This window comes from Furipterus horrens, unplaced genomic scaffold, assembly GCF_987537825.1.
Source record: "Furipterus horrens unplaced genomic scaffold, mFurHor1.1.pri manual_scaffold_2, whole genome shotgun sequence".
In the NCBI taxonomy this organism is placed as follows: Eukaryota; Metazoa; Chordata; class Mammalia; order Chiroptera; family Furipteridae; genus Furipterus; species Furipterus horrens.
The window spans coordinates 99,527,419-99,550,084 of record NW_028327172.1 but is presented as its reverse complement, the minus strand read 5'-3'; the positions used below and the strand labels follow the sequence as shown (position 1 = coordinate 99,550,084).

The 22,666-nt window shown below is 37.1% G+C and overlaps 1 protein-coding gene across 2 annotated transcripts in view; it reads right to left on the bottom strand.

Moving 5' to 3' along the window:
- The window catches only part of COPS4 (COP9 signalosome subunit 4), a 59,921-nt gene that overhangs the window by 3,911 nt on the left and 33,344 nt on the right, over positions 1-22,666 (bottom strand). Inside the window, exons 7-9 of one of the 2 annotated variants that reach the window (XM_090267913.1) lie at positions 15,592-15,762; positions 7,075-7,190; positions 5,551-5,635 (exon numbers count right to left, since the gene is read on the bottom strand). In XM_090267913.1, the coding sequence (XP_090124039.1) occupies positions 5,551-5,635; positions 7,075-7,190; positions 15,592-15,762 (372 nt within the window). The remainder of the gene's footprint in view (positions 1-5,550; positions 5,636-7,074; positions 7,191-15,591; positions 15,763-22,666) is intronic. The other variant, XM_090267914.1, reaches the window with a different exon arrangement.

Here is a 22,666-nt window from a genome sequence, read left to right as displayed (position 1 = left end):
GGGAGACATTGGGTAGGGGAATGGATACAAAAACATGACCAACAATATTTTGTCTACAAAAGACACACCTCAAATCAAAGGTTTACACAGACATTCAAACTCATGGAGAATGAATAACATGATATTAAAAAATAATGAATGGGTCAACAATGACATCAAGGAAGAAATCAAGAAGTTTCTGGAAACTAATCATAATGAATACACAACAGCCCCAAAACTATGGGACACAGCAAAAGCAGTCCTGAGAGGAAAGTTCATAGCAATACAGGCCTACCAGAAAAGAATAGAAGAATCTGAAAAAAAAATCTAATCCTACAGCTACAAGAACTAGAACAACACAACAAACAAAGCCCTGAGCAAGTAGAAGAAAGAAGATCATCAAGATTAGAGCAGAATTAAATGACATAGAGATTAAGCATACAATCCAAAATATCAACAAAAGTAGGAGCTGGTTCTTTGAGAAAATAAACAAAATCGACAAGCCTTTAGCCAGGCTCATCAAGAAAAAAAGAGAGAGGTCCCAAATAAGCAAAATCAGAATCGAAAAAGGAGAAATCATAACCAAGATCACAGAAATAGAAAAGATTGTAAGAAATTGCTACAAACAACTGTATGGCAAGAACTTTGACAACTTAGATGAAATGGACAAATTTCTAGAAACATATAATCTTCCAAAACTAAATCAAGAAGAAGCAGAAAGCCTGAAGAGACCAATAGCAGAGAGTGAAACTGAAACAGTAACCAAAAAACTCCTGGCACTCAAAAGCCCTGCACCAGATGGCTTCATAAGCGAATTTTACAAAACATTTAGGGAAGAACTAATCCCCACCCTTCTCAAACTATTCCAAAAAATCCAAAAAGAGGGAAAAATCCCAAACTCTTTCTATGAAGCCAGTATTACCCTTATTCCAAAACCAGGTCAAGATACAACAAAGAAAAAAAACAACAGGCCAATATCGCTGATGAACATAGATGCTAAAATCCTCAACAAAATATTGGCAAACTGGATCCAGCAACACATTACAAAGATCATACACCACAATCAAGTCGGATTCATCCCGGGGATGGAAGGACGGTTTAATAGTCGCAAATCAATAAACGTAATGCACCACATAAACAAATTGAAAGACAAAAATCACACGATCATATCAATAAGTGCTGAAATAGCATTTGATAAATTAAAACACCCATTTATGATGAAAACACTCAGCAAAATGGCAATAGAGGGAGCATACCTCAACATAATAAAAGGCCATATATAAGAAACCTGAAGCCAACATCATACTCAATGGACAAAAACTGAAAGCAATTCCCCTAAGATCAGGAACAAGACAAGGATGTACACTCTCTCCACTCCTATTCAACATAGTGTTGGAAGTTCTAGCCACAGTAATCAGACAAGAAAAAAGAAATAAAAGGCATCCAAATTGGATAAGAGGAGGACATCAAACTTTCATTATTTGCAGATTACATGATAGTCTACATAGAAAATCCTGTAGACGCCATTAAAAAACTACTCGACCTAATAAATGAACTTGGAAAAATAGGAGGGTACAAAGTCAATATTCAGAAAAGGCATTTCTCTACGCGAACAATAAAATATCAGAGATAAAACTAGGAAAAAAATCCCATTTACTATAGCAACAAGAAAAATAAAGTACCTAGGAATAAACTTAACCAAAAAGATAAAAGACCTGTACTCAGAAAACTACATAACTCTGAAGAAAGTAATTAAGGAAGATACAAATAAATGAAAATATATACCATCTTCATGGATGGGAAGAATTAACATCATTAAAATGTCCATACTACCCAAAGCAATTTACAGATTCAATGTGATCCCTACTAATATACCAGTGACATATTCACAGACCTAGAACAAATACTTCAAAAATTTATATGGAATCAAAAAAGATCCCGAATAGCCACAGCAATCTTGAGACAGAAGAACACAGTAGGAGGAATCACAATACCTGACATCAAACTACAAAGCCACTGTGATCAAAAGAGCCTGGTACTGACATAAGGACAGACGTAGAGATCAATGGAACAGAATAGAGACCAGAAATAAACTTCAGTCTATATGGTCAACTAATATTTTACAAAGGGAGAAGGAACATAAAATGTAGTAAAAAGAGCCTCTTCAACAAATGGTGCTGGGAGAACTGGACAGGGACGTGCAAAAAAATGAAACTAGACCACCAACTTACACCACACACCAGAATAAACTCAAGATGGATTAAAGACTTAAATGTAAGCTGTGACCACTTAAAAGTCCTAGAGGAGAACATAGGCAGGAAAATTTCAGATATCCCATGTAGCAATATTTTCACCAATACATCTCCTGAGGCAAGGGAAATAAAGTAAAGAATAAACAAATGGGACTACATCAAACTAAAGAGTTTCTGCTCAACAAAAGAAAACATCAGCAAGATGAAAAGAGAACCGACCATATGGGAAAACATATTTGCCAATGATACCTCAGACAAGGGATTGATCTCCAAAATATATAAAGAACTTACACGTCTCAACACCAAGAAGACAGACAGCCCAATTAAAAAATGGGCAAAGGACCTGAACAAACACTTCTCCAAGGAGGATATACAGAGGGTCCATAGGCATATGAAAGAATGCTCAACATCATTAGCCATCAGAAAGATGCAAATAAAAATCACAATGAGATACTACTTTACACCAGTCAGAATTGGCCATCATCCACAAATCACCAAACAAGTGCTGGCGAGGATATGGAGAAACGGGAATCCTAGTGCACTCTTGGTGGGAATGCAGACTGGCGCAGCCACTATGGAAAACAGTACAAAATTTCCTCAAAAAACTAAAAATGGAACTGCCTTTTGAACCAGTGATTCTACTGCTAGGATTATACCCCAAGAGTCCTGAAACCCCAATTGAAAAGAACTTATGCACCCCTATGTCCATAGCAGCCCTGTTTACAATAGCCAAGTGCTGGAAACAGCCTAAGTGCCCATCTATAGATGAGTGGATTAAAAAACTGTGGTACATTTACACAATGGAATACTATGTAGCAGAAAGAAAGAAGGAACTCCTGCCATTTGCGACAACATGGTTGGAACTAGAGAGAATTATGCTTAGTGAAATAAGCCAGGCAATGAAAGAAAAATACCATATGATATCACCTGATACAGGAGACTAATGAACAACACAAATAAATGAACAAAACTGAACAAGGGACAGAGTAACAGTTATCAGGGGGAAGTGGGGGAGGGAGAGAAGGAGGGTAAGTAGGGGAAGGGTTTAGTAAAGGAACTAGTATAAATAAGCCATGGACATGGACAATGGGGTGAGGAATGATTGTAGGAGAAGCGGTGGGGTGGGTGGGGGCAGGAGCAATTGGGGAAAAAACGGGACAACTGTAATAGAAAAGCAATAAAAACAAATTAAAAAAAATAAAGCCATTCATTAGAGTGTGAAGAAAGAGAGTGACAATTTGATAAATTGTTTTTATTTCTTTTTTGTTTGTATTTTTAAAAGATCATAATCACTATGGCTATACTAGGGCAACTAGACTAGAAAGGAACAATTTTAGATATGAGGGAAAAAAAGTTAAGAGCTATTTTTCAAGCCCAGAAGAGGTTAAGGGGGTTCAAAATAAGCTGGTGACAATAAGAAATGAAGGGAAATTTGTGGATTCCTGATACACCTAAGAGATATAATTAAAAGGATTCTGAGCAGCAAAGAAGAGGAAAAAAGAAGGATAAAGAACACTGAAGAAATGAACAATACGGTTTCTGGATGGCTGGCTGGTTGGTTGGTTGGCTGATTGGCTGGTTGTTGTGGGACGCAGGCAGAGAGGAGAGATAATAAATTCAGTTTGGGATGTGTTCATTCTGAGGTGCACAATGCAATCAGGTGAGACACGCCTAGTAATCAATTAGAACCACTGTGTGTGGGACTCAGAAGATTTACCCTAGAAAAGTATATGTAAATGTTGCCTACACAGAGATGGTAACTGAATCAATGGGATTAGATGAGACTGTCCAGGTAAACTTAGTAGAGTGAGGAGAAAAGGCTGAGAAGTAAGCCCCAAGCAGCTCCAATCCTTAAATTTAAAGGCCCTAGAGAATCTACAAAGATGCCTAGGAAGGGTACCTGGAGAAGCAGAAAGAGCAGGAGAAGGAGATGAAGGAGATGACAGAAGTCAAGATGATGGGAATGGGGAGGGAGGTATCAAAAGAGAGTAAATGATCAACCCTATTTAATATGTTGAGAAGTCAAGATGAGCCTGAATTTTTGTTAAAACCTAAGGATGTTTAAAACTCCTGGAAAAAAGCCAACAGAAAAAGGATGAAAACAGAAAAAAATAACTGCTCAGCTCAGGTTCCTAAAAATGTTTATTTAGAGGGGAGGAATAATGGTAGGTCAAAGAAGAGATCCAAAACAAAAGTGAAAACTGGAGAGGGAGACAGAAACCATCTCCAGTATAACATGAAGGAAGAAAAAGAATTAGATTTACATTTGACATTTACAAGTTTATGAATCTTATGAATCTGTTAAAGAAGATAATCTCACATTGACAGCTTTTTTCTTTTGTGAAATATGAAACAAGGGTCTCTGCTGAGATAGAAAAATCAGAGATTTAAGAAAAATGAAATCTGAAATAATCATTGCACAGTAGGAAAAAAGAGTAGGCAAAATATATATAATAAGAATCCCATATAGTGTAGAGGACCCACGACCTTGAATTTGTAGTGGTGGTCAATCTCTCTGGTTCTCTGATTCTTCTCCAACATCAGTTAACTACTCAAGTAAAGGCATAGGAAAGATGGAGAATGGGTTCATTCAAGGTAAAGTTTTGCTAGACAGCTGGAACATAAAGTTAATAGACAAGTGTTCAGAGGCATGTGTAAAAGAATAATGAAATAATGAATCAGAATCCAAGCTGGATAGGAAGAGTGTTAAAGGTAAAAAAGGAGTTGGGGTAATGGGAAGAAGGTAAAAGAGTCAACAGATAAGAGGCTTCAATTCAGTCAAGCAAGAGCTGAAGGGGAAGTAACTGAGACAGACCAGTAGAAAGAGAGGAAAACGGTTATGTTCAGAGTAGGATATTTCAAATTAAAATTTTACAAGTGGAATGGTTCTGGGCACAGCAAAGTCCACGGTGTAAATGAGGTAGGACTAGGGGCTGAGAAGGTATTAGAAAATGAGAAAGTAAAGAGATCTACTTACCTACTTGCCTCCATTAGTTTAATGAACTGCTGAATAGGAAATGTAGCTATCATTTTTACATGTCCGTTACATGGCATGTGCTCAATAAATGTATGATGAGTAACTGAACAAACTAATAACAATTTCAGTTTCAAACTTTTTCACGTCATAGAAAATGCTGTATTAAGTAGATCCATGAATGTAAGTTCACAAAAAATGTATTTTAAATTATTTCTTTGGGTAATAAGCCTATTCTACTAGTAAAGAGTCTAGGTCAAAGGAAATTGTTCGACATGTTTTAATCATAAATATACAACACCTCACTGATATTTCATTATGACAGAAGCAAGCAAAACTTCTTACTTTCAAAATGAACTATTCCATCAATCTGATCAATAAATCCATTCATGCGTCCTTCTGTTATCATTTGTGATGCTATCTTTTCTGCCTGTTTAAATAAAAAATAATAAATTCTTAGACACTTTAATTATCATATCTAACACATTCACATGTAAAACAATTAAAAACTCTTGGTTTAGCTACCCATCACTAAGCTTACAAATATGTTTATCTGCCATTCATTGCAAGAGTAAATCTTTTAAACCTCCCTATCGCATTGCCCCAATTCTTTCTGGGTACAATCATTATCATTATTTTAAGTTAACTGGGATCAGTTTTGCTTGTGAGATTTTAGACAAGAATCTAGCCCTCTTACCAATTTTTATCTTTGCTTAAAATCAAACTAACAATTTTTTTCTCACTGGGATCCACACTTCAAAAAAAAAAAAAATCCTAGTTTTCTTTTTCACTTTATTTCATTTCAATTTTCAGTATTTATCACCCCCAAAACCCTTTAAGAAACTAATACTTCTGATTTAAAAAAAAAATTGAAAGGAGAAATAGACATTCAAATAAAAACATAAAGGGGAGCAAAAAGTCTTCTACATAAAGACATATTTCATGTTTACTATGTGTAAGCAAACTGGGTTGTGACTCTGTCATTTTTAGGAAATCTGAACATCTTCACAATCAATTATAAATCACTTCTAAATAGACTAGCATTTATTGTTAAAAATATATTCATTTCCCTTAGCCTCATAAAGGGGTCATACCTCAAAGCCTAAGAAAAAAGCATCTTTTAATGGTAACTGAGCCTTGGTTCCCAAATTGTTCCACTTCCTTTACTATGTACCAAATATGTACATGTAAAGGAATTGTGTTAGAAAACCCTAACTTAAAATTGCACTAATACATAAAAGGGGATGTGACCCATAAGTACAAAACTTCAAGTTCTGCAAGTTAAATAAATGTATGGTTGTTTGCTTTTACTATTATTTAAAATTAAGAGAGTGTTTTGCAAATGATACCTGAAATACTCTCTAAATACTATTGGTACTTTGTTGGGATTTGTACATAGCCAACTAAACCCTTGTCGTGACAAAGAATGAAATTAATTTCCTAATAACTCAGTCAACTTCTTAAGTTAAATCAAACAGAGAAGTTATAATAGAGTAGCCTGGCATATTACCATAGTCATCCTCTCAAAGAGAAGAAATATTTAACCAACTGAAGGCAGAAAATAGAAGTAATAAGGCATCTACTGAAATCTACAGTTGGTCAGAAATCAGAAATGACTATGAAATTTAATCAGACTCCAAGCAAGGATATTCTCACAAAATGGGTATCATAACCTGGAAACCTTAAACAGAAACAAAGACAATCCACTACAGTACTATTTTAACATATAATTTATTTCCATTTACCTGAGGCTTTTTATGTGTATTTTTGTTGCAGTTGCCAATATCTAACAATTATATATTTTATTTTCTCATTATATCAAGTGCAGTCTCTTAACTTCCTTTTTATTTATTGGAAACAAGAAAATACCTTAGCTGCAGGGATCTCTAAAAGAGCTCCAAGTTCTTCAAAGGTAATATTATTATATAATTTGCTTGCAGACAACAAATTATGTTCAATAACAGCTCTGTCCAAGATGCTAGAACCTTAAATAAATATAAATAAGACAGTCATAAGTTTCAAACCAGTTTTATACTCTTAAAAGATGCATCCTTTTTTCTGAAAATTTCTAAGCATGTAATAAATCATAATCATTGTCTTTATTCCCATCAGAACTTTAAACATAACCCAAATGCCTTATTTGATACAGCTTGAAGAATACACAATTAAATACAAATAACGTATTTGGAAAATGAGTGACTGGCAAGTAATTACTAACTAGCTGAATGGATTTAGCCTTTTGGATTTAAGGGTTTGCTACCTTAGGCTAGCTAGAAGATTCATAACTTTTGTTTTCCTACTATAAGCTAACTTTTATTAGCAAGCAGCAGCAAAACAATCATGCAACCTCTTCTGCAAGCTTAATAAAATCAATACATATAGCTCAACAGAAATATCTCTATTCTTTTAGGCACTCCACAAGCTCCTTATTCTTAGGCAAATGTGAAAAATGTGCAGAATGTAGGAACAAGCTAACCCTTCATGAGAGAGAAGGTATAGCATCTTCCCTTAAATGAGGTAACGTAGGGCCTGATGAAGTTCTGGACGTATGGCTCCACCCGGTAGGTGTTAAGACTGTTGGGTTGATCCAATTCTTTTTTATTTCTTTATAGTTTTATTAAGATTTAACTGATATATAACATGGTGTATTTCATAAGATATGTAACATAATGAGTTGATATATATCTATGTCTTGCAAAATGATTACCACAATAATTTTTGATAAGATCCAACATCTCACATTATAATTTTTTTACTTAGGATGTGAACTTTTAAAATCTATTCTCTTAGCAACATTCAAATATAAAGACCTAAATAAATGAGAAAATAGGAAGACTTGATATTGTTAAGATAGCAATACTCCCCAAATTATTCTACAGTCAGTGTAATAAATCCCTATCAAAATCCCACTTGGCAACTTTGCAAAACTTGACACACTGATTTTAAAATTCATATGGAAATTCAAGGGACCAAGAGGAGCCAAAACAATCTTCAAAAAGAACAAAGTTGGAAGTCTCACACTTCCTGATTTTAACAACTACTATAAAGATACAGCATCCAAGACAGTGTGGTACTGGCATAAGCACAGACATACAGAATAGTGGAATGGAATTTAGAATCCAGAATAAACTCTCCCTTTTAGGGTCAACTGATTGTCGACAAGCATGATAAGACAATTCGATGTGAAAATAATAGTTTTTTCAACAAATGGTGCTGTAACAAACTGGATATCCATATAAAGTAAGACCCCTACCTTACAACATACACAAAAATTAATTCAAAATGAATCAAAGACCAAAATGTAAGAGTTACAACTATAAAACTTATAATAGAAAACAGAGAATCTTCATGACCTTGGATCAGGCGATGGTTTCTTAGATACAACACTTGAAAGCACAAGCAACAGAAGAAAAAAGATAAATTAGACTTCAACAAAATTTTTAAAAAGTGAAGAAACAACAGACGGAAGGAGAGAATTGCAAATCATTTATCTGATAAGGTTCAGACCTAGAATATATAAAGAATTCCTACAATTCACTAATGAAAGGATAAATAACCCAATTTAAAAGTAGGCAAATGATCTGAATAGACAATTCTCTAAAGATACACAAAAAGGTGCTCAACATCAGTAGCCCTCAAGGAAATGCAAATCGCTACCACTTCATACCCAGCAGGATTGGTAAATCATCAAAAACACAGATATTAACAAGTGTGGGAGAGAATACAAAAAAATGAAACCCTCACATACTGCTGGCAGGAATATAAAATGGAGCAGCCACTTTGGAAAACAGTCTGGCAGCTCCTCAAAAGACTAAACAGAGTTACCATGACTTCTAACTCTACTCCCAGGGTATATACGCAAGAAAATTAAAAACTTATGTCCATACAAAAACTTTTATATGGATGGTCATAGCAGCATTATTAATAGCCAAAAAAGTAAAAAAATAACCTAAATGCTTATCAACTGATAAGGACATAAAATGTGGTACATTCATATAATAGAATATTACTTGGCAATAAAAGGGAATGATGTACTGATACATGCTACAACAAGGATGAGCCCTGAAAACATCATGTTAAATAAAAGAAGTCAGTCACAAAAGGCCATACATACGAGGAGGGACCGCAAAACACCAGAATTATCTTCTGGAGGACAGGTTCCTTAAAGTACAGGCTTCCCCTGCTAGGTGAGTGTTCTAGGAATCCACTGTATCAGTGTACCAGCTGGCGTTGTTGTGAGAGGCTACGTTAGTCTTCAGTGAATTTTTTTGAAGACTCTTTCAACGCATTTGCTCATTTCATGATGGGTGATTTACGAGCTCACCTGCCCACACCACGCTGAATATTCAGCAGTTTTTGACCAAAAGCAGCATGACCCCCATGCCCCACCCTCCTTATTCACCCAATGTCACCCCAAACAACTTCTTTTTGTTTCCCCGGATGAAAAAAGTCCTCAAAGGGAAACGTTTTGCCGATGTAGAAGAGGTGAAACAAAAAACGGAAGAAACACAAAAAGGCATCAAAATTGACAAGTTCAAAAACTGTTTTGAACAGCAGAAAAAATGTCTCAATAGGTACATTGCATCAAATTAGGAGTACTCTGAAGGTGACTGAAGTTTGAATATGTAAGAATAAATACACAATTTTTTATAAATAAATTGTGGTTTTGGGGGGGGTCCCCCCTTGTATATATGATTCCATTTATGTGAAATAAACAGGCAAGTCTATAGAGCAGAAAGTAGATTAGTAGTAATGTTGTACAACTCTGGGAATATACTATGTCTCCAGATTACCAACCTAAACTAATACAAAATAATATTAAATGTAACAAAAAAAAATTTTTTTTTAAAGATTACTAGCCTAGGGTTGTAATGACAGTGAACAAAAATGTCCAAGGAAAAAAAAAGGGAAAGCAACAGGTTCTAAAATGAAAGAGGAAGAAGACAAAACACCTACCCTATTTATATAGTCCCATGTTACAAATGTGAGAATCATTTTCATTTTCACAGAATCTAGTGAGGATCCCTCATTTTAGAAAAAAATTATCTAACTAATTATATCTTTTCTCTTGTTTCTTTTCATGGCCAGAAAGCTCCAAGTCAAATCTGAAGCTCAACTATATCAATTATTTATATAGCTTTTAACTTGTCAGATATCTTCTTGCAAAAAGAATTTGAAGCTGCTTAGAATGCACAGGAGAGCATTTAAAAGTAAAAAAGAGGTGATGAGTACACAATGCAATATACAAATGATGTATTATAATATTGTACATTTGAAACTTATATAACCTTATTAACCAATGTCACCCCAAAAAATTTAATTTTTTTAAAAGAAAGACAAGAATAGCAACGATAAAAACAATATTTACAGGTGGACTACAAATTAAATCTCAAGCTTTCTAGTAGCCAACCAAATTAAGAAAACCAATCAGTTTATCAGCTCACAGTGTCTTTAAATAAAAGTCCTACTGCCCAAATGAATCACAATTAATCCTAAGACTGAAAAGGAATTTTCCCTCAGGTTGCATGAAGAATAGCCTATAGGAAAAAAAAAAAACATCTCCTTTAGTCAGAGAGAAAAGAATCAACTGGTTTCCTGCCCTAACCTCTGTGTTCATTGGCTGAGCATCACAAAGCGAAATTCGGTCACTGCTTCAATTCCCAGTCAGGGCATATGCCTGGATTGTGGGTTCAGTCCCTGGTGGGGTGCCTACAAGAGGCAACCAATTGATGTTTCTCTCCTTCCCTTCCTCCTTCTCTTCCCCTCTATCGAAGGGAAGGGAAGGGAAGGGGAGGGGAGGGGAGGGGAGGGGAGGGGTAGGGAGGGGAGGGGAGGGGTAGGGAGGGGAGGGGAGGGGAGGGGAAGGGAGGGGAGAAGAGAAATCAACTGGTCTCTCTCCCCCCCCTTTCTTTTTTGTAGAGCATTTTTATAAGTTTATTTGAGCCAAAAAGATGACATACACCAGGGGGCAAGATATCAAATGCTCCGACTAGTTTCTTTTTTAAAGTAAAATTAAATGAAAGAAATTCAAGGAACGTCAGTCAAATCCCTTACCTGATCTGGTTTAACTTTAGGGAGTAAGACTGAATGAAGTGTATACCCTTCAGTCAAATCCTACATAAATGACTCTTCATAAATTATCTTCAACAGGAGGACAGCAAATCCAAAGCAGTGAGTCTAACAGATCTGCATGTTTACTTTAACCTTTTCCACATTTCGGATGGTCTATGCCTACATTTTTATCATGTGTATTATTGTTATAAGCTACTTTAAAACCTGCAAAGCAACTATTGTTATAAAAAAGAATCTATTAAAAAAATTATTTCCTGGAAAAGCCAGTCTGATGGGATTGTAATGAGGAATCATGACTCCAAACCAAGTTCTACGCTTTTTTTCTTAAAAGTATATTTTACTGATTATGCTGTTATAGTTGTCCCAATTTTTCCCCTTTACCCCCTCTGCCCAGTATCCCCCTTCCCTCCAGCAATCCCCCTTTCCTGTACTATTCCCTCATTCTCCCCCTTCCCCTCCCTGCTGATAACCCTCCAAATGATCTCCATACCTATGATTCTTTCTGTTCCTGTTCTGGTTGTTTGCTTAGTTTGTTTGTTTTTATTTTTTAGATTCTGTTGTTGATAGTTGTGAGTTTGTTGTCATTTTAATGTTCATATTTTTGATCTCCTTCTTAACCTGAAATAAGTCCTTTAACATTTCATATAATAATGGCATGGTGATGATGAACTCCTTTAGCTTTATCTTGTCTGGGAAGCAATGATAGCTTTGCTGGGTAGAGTAATCTTGGTTGTAGGTCCTTGCTTATCAATACTTTGAATACATCTTGCCAGCCCCTTCTTGCCTGCAAAGTTTCTTTGGAGAAATCAGCTGACAGTTTAATTAAAGAACCTCTTCTTTTCTCTTGCTGTTTTTAAGATTCTTTCTCTTTAACCTTTGGTATTTTAATTCTGATGTGCTTTGGTGTGGTCCTCTTTCGGTCTAGCTTGTTTGGAACTCTCTGTGCTTCCTGGACTTGTATGTCTATTTCCTTTGCCAAATTAGGGAAGTTTTCCTTCATTATTTTTTCAAATAAATTTTCAATTTCTTCCTCTTCCTCTTCTCCTTCTGGCACCTGATTCGGATGTTGGTACATCTGAAAGTTGTCCCAGAGGTTCTTAAGCCTCTCTTCGTTTTTTTTTTTTTTTTTTTCAATTCTTGTTTCTTCATTCTGTACTGGTTATTTCTTCCAAATGCTCAAAATCGTTGATTTGAACCCTGGGTTCCTTCCCTTCACCATTGGTTTCATGTGGATTTTCCTTTTTTTCACTTAGCAGAGCCTTCATTTCATCCCTTATGTGTCTGCCATACTCAAGCATTTCTGTCAAGTCTGTGAGCATCATCACCAGTGTTTTGAACTCTGCATATGTTAGGTTGGCTACCTTCTCGTCACTCAGTTTTCCCACTGGAACCTTGATCTGCTCCCTCTTTTGGGCCATGTATCTGTCTCTTCAACTTGACAGCCTCCTGTGTTTGCGTCTGTGTCTTAGGTAGAGCTGTCGCACCTGTGACAGTCTAAGGGGCTGTGGGCGAAAGTCACAAGCTCTCTACCGGGGGGCCTGCAAGCGGGCCCCCCTGCCCAGTTGTCCTGTGACCTCAGCTTGCAAGAACTTGCAAGCGAGTCTTGCCGACGCCAGTGGCTGCACGCGGCTCCTGGTGGCTAAGTCACAGAATCAAGGGAACAAAGAGGGCTGAAGACCTAAGCCTTCTTTACCATAGTGATAACATTGGACGTGGTGCAGACCCTTGGCCCCTTACTCGCACACGATTCTTGGGGGCCGGTTTACAAGTCTCTAAGAACAAAGAACCTTGAATATTAGTGTCTCCTCTCCCCTAGCGACTATATCGGATGTGGAACAGACCCTTGGCCCTTTGTGATTTACCGCTTTACTCTGTAGCTCTATAGGTTAATGTTTATCCCTCTTTTAGTGGGATCACGTAAGCCTTTTAGTTCTGTAGCTCTATAGGTTAATGTCTATTCCTTTTAGTGGGAAGAATGTTACCATGTAAGCCCTTTTAGTTTCTATTTAGTGCTACTTCTAAAAAATTTTTTTTTCTGCAACCCAATAAAAGGAACGGAGGGCTGTGAATAATCACTGATGGTCTGAGCGAGCCACAGCCCTCCGTGCGTAGCTGGCCACTCATCCTGCTTGCTGGACTTAATCTCAGTGTCCCCGACCATATTCAACACTACAGGGGCAGAGCCTTAGGTATTCGTCAGTGTGGCGTGACCCATCTCACCATGTTGTGGTGCTGTATGTGGGGGAGGGGTCTGAAAGGGAAAAATGCCACTTGCTCAGCACTCACCCCCTTCCAGGCACTTCTCCCGCTTCCCATATGAGATGGGTGCCCCTCTAGCTGTTGTCCTTGTGGTTCCCCAGGTGGGGGGTTTGCAGACAATTTAGGAATGTGGGGTCTCGCTAAATAAGCATACTCTACTGAGAGACCGGCAGTTTCTTCTACCACCCCAACCCCACTGGTTTTCAGTCTGAAGCAATGAGACTTTCATTTTCCCCGGTGCTGGCACTGAAATTGTGAGCTGTGAGGTCTGTTCTGGAGCTGTGATCGCTCCCCAGGTGTCCCTCCTGACTTTTATGTGTAACTGAGCTTTCAGCCAGCCAGTCACAGTCACTGCCTTACTGCTGCCGCCGCCACCAGTACTACCACACCGCGTCCTCTTCATCCCAGCTCCGTCCCTCCTTCCTATTAGCTCTTTATATCTTTGTTTGTTGGACTTCCATGGAGTTTGATTTTCTGGTAGTTCTCGTTTTTAGTTTTGAGGTAGCTGTATTCCTTCTTACAGTTGTGGAGGGAGGCAAAGTGTGTCTACTTACGCCTCCATCTTGGCCAGAAGTTGGGTTATTTTAGCATCCTTGTTTCTTCTTTCTGTTCTGGTTGAATGCTTATTTCTTCCTTTCGTTCCAAATCATTGATTTGAATCCCAGCCTCCTTCCCTTCACTGTTGGTGCCCTGGATATTTTTCTCTGTTTCACTTTGTGTAACCTTTATTTCTTCCTTTATTTTTCTCCCGTACTCTATGAGTTCTCTGAGCATCTTTATCACCAGTGTTTTGAACTCTGCATCTGATAGATTGGCTACCTCCATTTCATTTAGTTCTTTTTCTGGAGTTTTTATTCTGTACTTTCATTTGGCCACATTCCTTTGCCTTCTCAATTTTGCAGCCTCCCTTTGTTTGTTTCTGTGTGTTACGCAGAGCTGCTTTTACTCCCTGCCTTAGTAACATGGCCCATGTAGCAAAGGCACCTGTAAATTGTGTGGGGCAGAGCCTTAGGTAATTACCATGGTGGGGTCACCCACTTCACTTCTTTGTTTGTGGTGGGGGCTCTAAGAGGGAACAATGCCGCTGCCTGGTTCCAGCAACTTGCCCAGCATTCGCTCCATTTCAAGTCATTTCACCTACTTTCTATATGCGATTGGCTCCCTTCCAGTTGCTGCCCTAAGGTCTGCGTACGATCTAAGACCATGCAGCCTCTTTAAACAGAGAAAATCAAGCACTTTCTTCTGCTGCCCCCACTCTAACCCCCACTGGTTTTTACAGCCAGAGGTAATGGAGATTTTAATTTCCTGGTATGCTAACCATGGGCTGTGCAGTCAAGCCTGGGGCTGTGATAACTGGCTCCCAGGGTATCCCTCCTGATTTTTATCCACCACTTGTGAATGTGGGACCATCTGTTTCACCATCACCACTGTCGCCGCTGCTTGTTCAAACCGCATTGCCTCTCCGCCCCTCCTACCCACCTAGATGAATCTGGCTTCTTTAAATCCTTGGTTGTCGGACTTCATAATGCTCAATTTTCTGATCGTTCTGGTTATTTGTTTTTGAGATATGGTTCTAATTCTTTCTATGGATGTGTGAGGAAGTGAAATGTGTCTACCTACACCTACACCTGATGGAAGTCTTCCCAAGTTGTATTTTTATTGGAAACAATTTCACCCTTAGACAAGCTACTGTGCCAAATACAACCAAAATTAGACTGGATAATTATTAAATAAAGTAATGTTTAAGATTAATTTAGGTACTTATCGAATGGTTTGAGGTTTTTAAAAAACCAGGCATTATAAGCCTAGCTTATAATTCTACTTCCCTTACAGTTTTCCAAAAATGCGTAACTCCGCAACATGCTTTCCAACAGGGCTATTTTTATACTTTAAACCCCTACCAGTGTATGATACTCATCTTCAGTCAATATTCTTTTTTTAATTGAGTATTACATTAAAATGTTAAAGACATCAAGATGCTTAAAATTTAACATACTTTCCACTAGCATGTACCTAAATATTCACTACTACATACTCGTAAGACATGATCATTACCATCAGCTGTAGTTGCTTTTTGGTGAGGCATCAGCATGGCAGCAAATTCTTGAAGTTGATTTCCTCTGATGATCCTATCAAGGTACATTTTCTCTAGGATCCCATAAGCAGCAAGTTGCTGGCACCTTTCATCCTTAAAAAGAGTAGCTAGCATTCGAGAACGCTGTTGTCCTAAGGAAAACGAATGAGCATCAAATATCCTCACAATCTCTTTTAACAATGAAAAACAATCTTTCTTGTGTACATATTTTGCCTACTAAAACATACAATCAATTTTCATTATTTGCAGCAGTTATATTTTAGAAAGTTGAGGCCAACACTAAATTAGTGAATACCCAACTGCTGTTCCTAGGCGAGATAAAGGGTTAGATTCCTATGAGTCTCTGGTCACATTTTTGTCAGCTAATCAATATGTAGCCTTGTTTTATGTAACTCATGCCTGAATGGTGCTTATCTAATACACACATTTTCTCTAACAGGCACATCACAGACTTCCTTCATTTGAGAACACAAGACAGTACTTCAGCACTATGTTTAGGGATCACTTTAACAACAAAATCACCATCAAAAAGCGCAAAAATGTGAAAAGCATACTATTTAACAGCCCACAAAAAAGATCTTTACAGTATGAAAGTGGAAACAAGAAGGCAAAGCATTGCCTTATTCAACCACAGATGGAAACATACATTGGGGCAACTCAAATCTTTTACTGCTCCGCATATATTTGCAAATGACTGTGAAAGCACCATGAGGTTTGATTTGGGGGTGACAAATAAATTTTAGCAAGTAGGCAAATTCACAAATATGGAATAATGAGAAACAATGGTATATTCATATGTGAAGAATAAGATATACACCTAAATCCTACAAGTGGTTCAAGTTATAGTTAGTTGTTATTTTATTCTTGCATTTCTTTGGTAATAATAAAAAGATTTATAAAACATGAACAAATATTTCTCTGATGGGAAATTTAACATTTATAGTTTCAATTTATATTTTTAAGTATCTCCATTTTTTACAATTTTATTGACTTTTTAAATTTATTGATTTAAGAGAGAAAGGAAGAGGGGGAGAAAGAGAGAAAAACATTGATTTTGTTGTTCCACCTATTGATGCATTCATTTATTGCTTCTTATATGTGCCCTGATCGGGGATCAAACCTGCAACCTTGGTATATTGGGATGACGTACTAACCAACTGAGCTACCTGGCCAGGGCTCAAGGATCTTAAAATGGTGAAAAATTACATGACAACTGATGACATTAAAAAACTGAGAGAATACAATTAACACCCTTTCTTTTAAAATATATTTTTACCTCTGTATTCTGAAAGAGCCTAACCACAATGACACCCAGTGGCAATGAGCATATCTAGCATCCTGATCTTGGTGTCCCTATTAAAAGAAACTATAGATCCTTGAACAATAACTGATTTCAAGTCTGGAGCAAAAAAATACAAGATAAGCCTAAGGCATCTTTTTATGCTGCAATGTAGGCAAGTACTACAAGGTTAACAGAGCCATGTCAAAAAAGACATAATTTGGTTGTATTTGGGATAATTTGAGCATTAAAAAGAACAATAACTATAATGATAATACATTGAATAACTAAAAGCCAAAGTCAAATATATAATAATGTTCATAGCAATACTATTCCTAACAGCCAATAAGAAACTACCCAAAGATAATAGGATAAATTGTGGCATAATCACACAATGAAAATGAAGAAACTATATGTAACAATATGGATAAATTTCATAAAGTTATGCAAAAGAAGCGAGACAAGTATTTATCAATATACTATATGATTTCATTTATATAATTATAAGAAGCAGGTAAAACTTATACATACTGATAATTACTCTTAGGGGTTGGGGGATGTGGCTTGTGGCTAGGAGAAAACATGACAGAGGCTTTCAGAGTGAAAGGAAGTTAGGGAACAGAATTTTTGTAGTGTCAAAGAAGCACGCAAGGAATTATTTACAAAATACAAAGAGGATACAGTACCCGTCAAATAGCGTTTATAGGGACAACTGAAATAGAACAACAATAAAAAAGAAAAACAAAAATAAAATAAAATAGAGATTCTACCTTAAGCAAATGACCAAACTCAGCATCACTAACAGTGGGACACCCTGACATGTGCTCTCTGATGTGATGCAGCTGCAAGGACACAGCATCACTGTGAGGTAGTCTTGCTAGAAAAATTTTAACTGGAATCTAAATCAATACTTTGGCTAACTTCCACTTTACAGGAAATAACTGGAACTAAGGAATAAATAAACAATATATATCAAATAAATCTAGAATGAAGGACATTCCACACAACTTCAAAAAGTATTTTTTTTAAGTGAGGAAACTATACAATGTCATATATTAATTATACTGTATCTCAGTAAACTTGCATTGGGGATGAGAAATCTATTCTAGAATAAAAAAGTTTGAAGAGTAAAAAGACAATCACCAAATACCACATGTGAACTTGTTCCTTGTTTAGAGAAAAAAAAGGCAGGCATAAAAAATATTCCTGAGATAAGTCGGGCAGGGATGGAACAAATACCAAATTTTTTTAGGGATGGTAACGGTATTGCAGTTATGTTGAAAAATGTTCTTATTCTTAGGAGATGCATGATGATATATAAGGAGAGAGGGTCATAATGGCTCACAAATAACTTTAAAATGATACATCAAAAATGTGTGTGTGTGGGGGTGTGTGTGTGAGAGAGAGAGACAGAAGAGAGACAGAGAGAGACAAAGAGAAAGCAATAACAAAAACTCAGAAAAAAATGGAAGAAGTAATGAAAGGAGAGTATATCTGCTAGATAACAAAACATGTTATGAAGCTATAATAATTCAAACATAATACCATATATTCACAAATAGACAGGTTAATTAAAGAAACAATACTATGTCCAGAATTTATTATAATGTGCTTCAAATCAATAGGAGAAAAAAAGATGGACTGGTCAACAAAGGATGCTAGGTCAAACAACTAGCCTTTTAAGAAAAAAAACTTAAATTCCCTATCTCATTCTTTACACTACAATAAATTCAAATGAATTAGGATTTACAGGTAAACTTAATTAAAAAGTAGGCAAAACTAATCTATACTAGTGATTACTCTTTGGGAGCAAGAGTTGGAGGTAGTGACTAGGAGAAGTCTGAAGGTAAAAAATGAAACCCTAAATCTAGCAGCAATTCTCAAAAGAGGTCAAGACCTTTCAAGGGATCAGTGAGGTTAACACTTTATAACATAAAGACATCCTTTGCCTTTTTCACTACTTTGACATTTGCACTGCTGGTGCAAAAGCAAGGGTGGCTAGCTAAAATTACTGGCACCACAGTGCAAACCAAGGCAGTGACACAGGTCCCAAACTGTATTGTGCCATGAACTCAATGCAAAACAGAAATATGGTTTCACTTTAAAGTGCCCTTGCAGCAGTAAAGATTTATTTTTATTAAATCTTGATAGTTGAAAACATGTCTTTTTAATATTTGTGTGATGAAATGGAAAACGCACATAAAGCAGTTTTGCTGCAAAAGGAAGTACAGTACAATGGTTGTCCGCAGGAAACACAGCAAGCTCAACTAGTCTCTTTATTCAAAGAACATGATTTACATAAAAAAACGACTGACAAGTTAGCTTTTCAGACATGGATATTTGGAAGACATTTTCTTAAAAATGAACAAAGTTAGCCTGTTACTATCAAGCAGCAATATTTGTTGCCCCTCATAAAATTCAAGTTTTCAACTACATAGGAATTTTTGAAAACTTCAATCTGCCACCATGAGCTTGACAGTTTTCCAATAATTAAAAAATTTTCTGATGAGATCAGTGGTAATATATTCAAGTATTACTGTTTATATTGTATAACAAAGTATATCAATATTTGGAAGTTCTGGATAACTCAGTGAACCACTATTTTCCATACAACCAATATATGATGGTACAAAGTCTTACATGGGTAAAATATACATTCAAAGTGCAAGACAGACCCTTACTGGTGTGGCTCAGTTGATTGGGCATTCTTCTGCAAAGCAGAAGGTTGCCGGGTTTGATTCCCTTTCAGGGCACGTGCCTAGGTTCCAGGTTCAGTACCAGTTGAGGTACCTGCAACAGGCAAACAATCAATGTTTCTCTCTCACATCAATGTTTCTCTCCCTCTCTTACTCCCTCCTTTCCCCTCTCTCTAAAAATTAATAAAACCTTTTTTTTAAGAGTGCAAGACAGACCAAGATTTGATCCTAACAGAGTGCAAAACGCTCAGTGGTATGGTTTCAGATGACACATTACAACTAACCTTTAAGAAAATATACATGTCAAGTAAAGTGTAGTACCAAAGAATAATATCCACAATTATCTGAAAAGGCAATTAAATCTGCCTATTTTTCCAAACTACATGTCTGTGTGAGGCTGGATTTTCTTCATTTACTTCTACTAAAACAACATAGGAAAAATAGGCTGAGCACAGAAGTACTTTTAAGAATTTAGTTTTGTCTTTTAAACTAGACATTGAAAAGATTTTTTAATCTAAAACGATGTCATTCTAACATTTTTTGTTCTGGAAAATATACTGATTTATAAAAACATGTCACTAATGTTTATATATAATAGATCTATTATTGTTACTTTTAATAAATTAATAAAATACTTTAAATTCCTCATTTCAATTTCTAATACAGTAATCAACAGATATCACCTACATAAATAAAAATGCTCTAGTGTAAAAGGGGTCCTGAGATCAGAGGATTTGAGAATCTAAAGTACTCAAAGAAAACCTGTGAAATATAAAATATATCAATTTCAGAAAAGGAAAGTTTTTTCCAAGCAAGTCAACAAAACCCAGACCATTAAAAAAGCATTAATATACTTAACTATATAACAATTTAAAGTTACTGCAAGACAAAAATTTCATATACAAAGCCAAAAAAGGGCACAATAAATTGGGAAGAAAATTTGTTAAATTTCTTATATAAATGAAGAGGGTTTTTGTTTGTTCTTTTGTTTTGGTTTTTGTTTTTGTTGTTCTGTTTTGTTTTTAGAATTTACTTATTTCTTTTCAGAGAGAGAGGAACGGAGGGAGAAGGAGAGGGAGAACAATAATCAGTTGCCTCTCTCATGCTCCCAACCGGGAACCTAGCCCACAATCCAAGCTTGTGCCCTACAGGGAATTCAACCGGTGACCTTTTGCTTTGTGGGATAATGCCCAACTTACTAAGCCAAGCTGGCCAGGGCTTAATGAAGAGTTTTTATAATTCACCAAGAAACAAAAAAATTCCTAACAGACATAAAAAGTTAATGCACTAAAAACAAACAAAGAAAAAAAAACCCCCCGACAATGTAGGTTTATCAAAAATGTTTTTTTTTTTTTCTGGATTTTTTAAAAAGTATATTTTATTGATTATGTTGTTATAGTAGTTCCAATTTTTTCCCCTTTGCTTCCCTCTGCCCAGTTCCCACCTTCCCTCCAGCAATTCCATCGCCCTTAGTTCATGTCCATGGGTCATGCATATAAGTTCTTTGGCTTCACCCTTTCCTATATTATTCTTAACTTCTACCTGTCCATTTTGTACCAACCAATTATGCTTCTTAATCCCTGCACCATATCCCCATTTCTACCCCACCCCTCTCCCAGCTGACAACTCTCCAAACGATCCCCATACCTATGATTCTGTTCCTGTTCTGGTTTGCTTAGTTGGATTTTGTTTTTATTTTTTAGACTCAGTTGTTGATAGTTGTGAGTTTGCTGTCATTTTAGTGTTCATAGTTTTGATCTTCTTTTTCTTAAGTAAATCCCTTTGACATTTCATATAATAATGGCTTGGTGATGATGAGATCCTTTAGCTTCACCTTGTCTGGGAAGCACTTCATCTACCCTTCCATTCCAAATGATAGCTTTGCTGGACAGAGTAACCCTGGTTGCAGGTTGCTTTTCATCACATTGCATACTGCTTGCCAGTTCCTTCCTGCCTGCAAAGTGTCCTTTGAGAAATCAACTGATAGTCCTATAGGCATCCCCCTGTAGGCAACTCTCCGAATCTCTTTTGCTGCCCCCAGGACTCTGTCTTTATCTTTCACCTTTGGCAACTCAATCATGAGCGTCATGGTGTGGTCCCCTATGGGTCCAGCTCGCCCGGGACCCTCCATGCTTCCCCGACCTGTATGTGCATCTCCTTCACAAAATTTGGACAGTTTTCCTCATTTTTTTCAATTCTTGCTTCCTCATTCTGCACTGCTTGACTGTTTTTTTCTTCCTCATGTTCCAAATCATTGATTTGAACCCCGGTTTCCTTCCTTTCACCATTAGTTTTGTGTGGATTTTCCTTCATTTCACTTAGCATAGCCTTCATTTCTTCCATTATGCGACAGGCATACTCAAGCGTATCTGTCAAGCCTGTGAGCATCTTTATCACCAGTGTTTTGAATTCTGCGTCTGTTAGGTTGTCTATCTCCTCATCTGTGAGGTTGGCTATCTCCTCGTCGCTTAGTTCTCCCACTGGAACCTTGATCCGTTCCCCCTTTTGGGCCATACTTCTCTGTCTTCTCATTCTGATAGGGTTCTGTGTTTGTTTGCCTCTGTGTCCCAGGTAGAGTTGTCGCTGTCGTTGTAAGGGGCAGAGCCTTAGGAATTCATCAGTATAGGGCGACCTGTTTCACCACGTTGTGGCACTTTATGTGGGGGATGGGTTTGAGAGGAAACAATGCTGCCTGCCCAGCACTTGCCCCCTTTCCAGGCACCTCTCCCACTTCCGCACCGTACTGGCACCCCTCTAGCTGCTGCCCTGGCCGTTGTTCCCAGAGTGGGTGGATCTGAGGACATTCTAGGACCATGGGTGCCCTTTAAATAAGTGGACTCTGCTAAGGGCCGGCAGTTTCTGCCTCCACCCCAACCCCCACTGATCTGCACAGTCAGAAGCAATGAGGCTTGATTTTTCCCAGTGCTGAACTGTGAGCTGCTAGGTCCAGTGAGGAGCTGGGAACACTCCTCAGGTGTCCCTCCTGACTTTAAAACATGTGACTGAGCTTTCTGCCGGCTTGCCGCTGCCGCTGCTGCTGGTACCGTCACCACACCACGT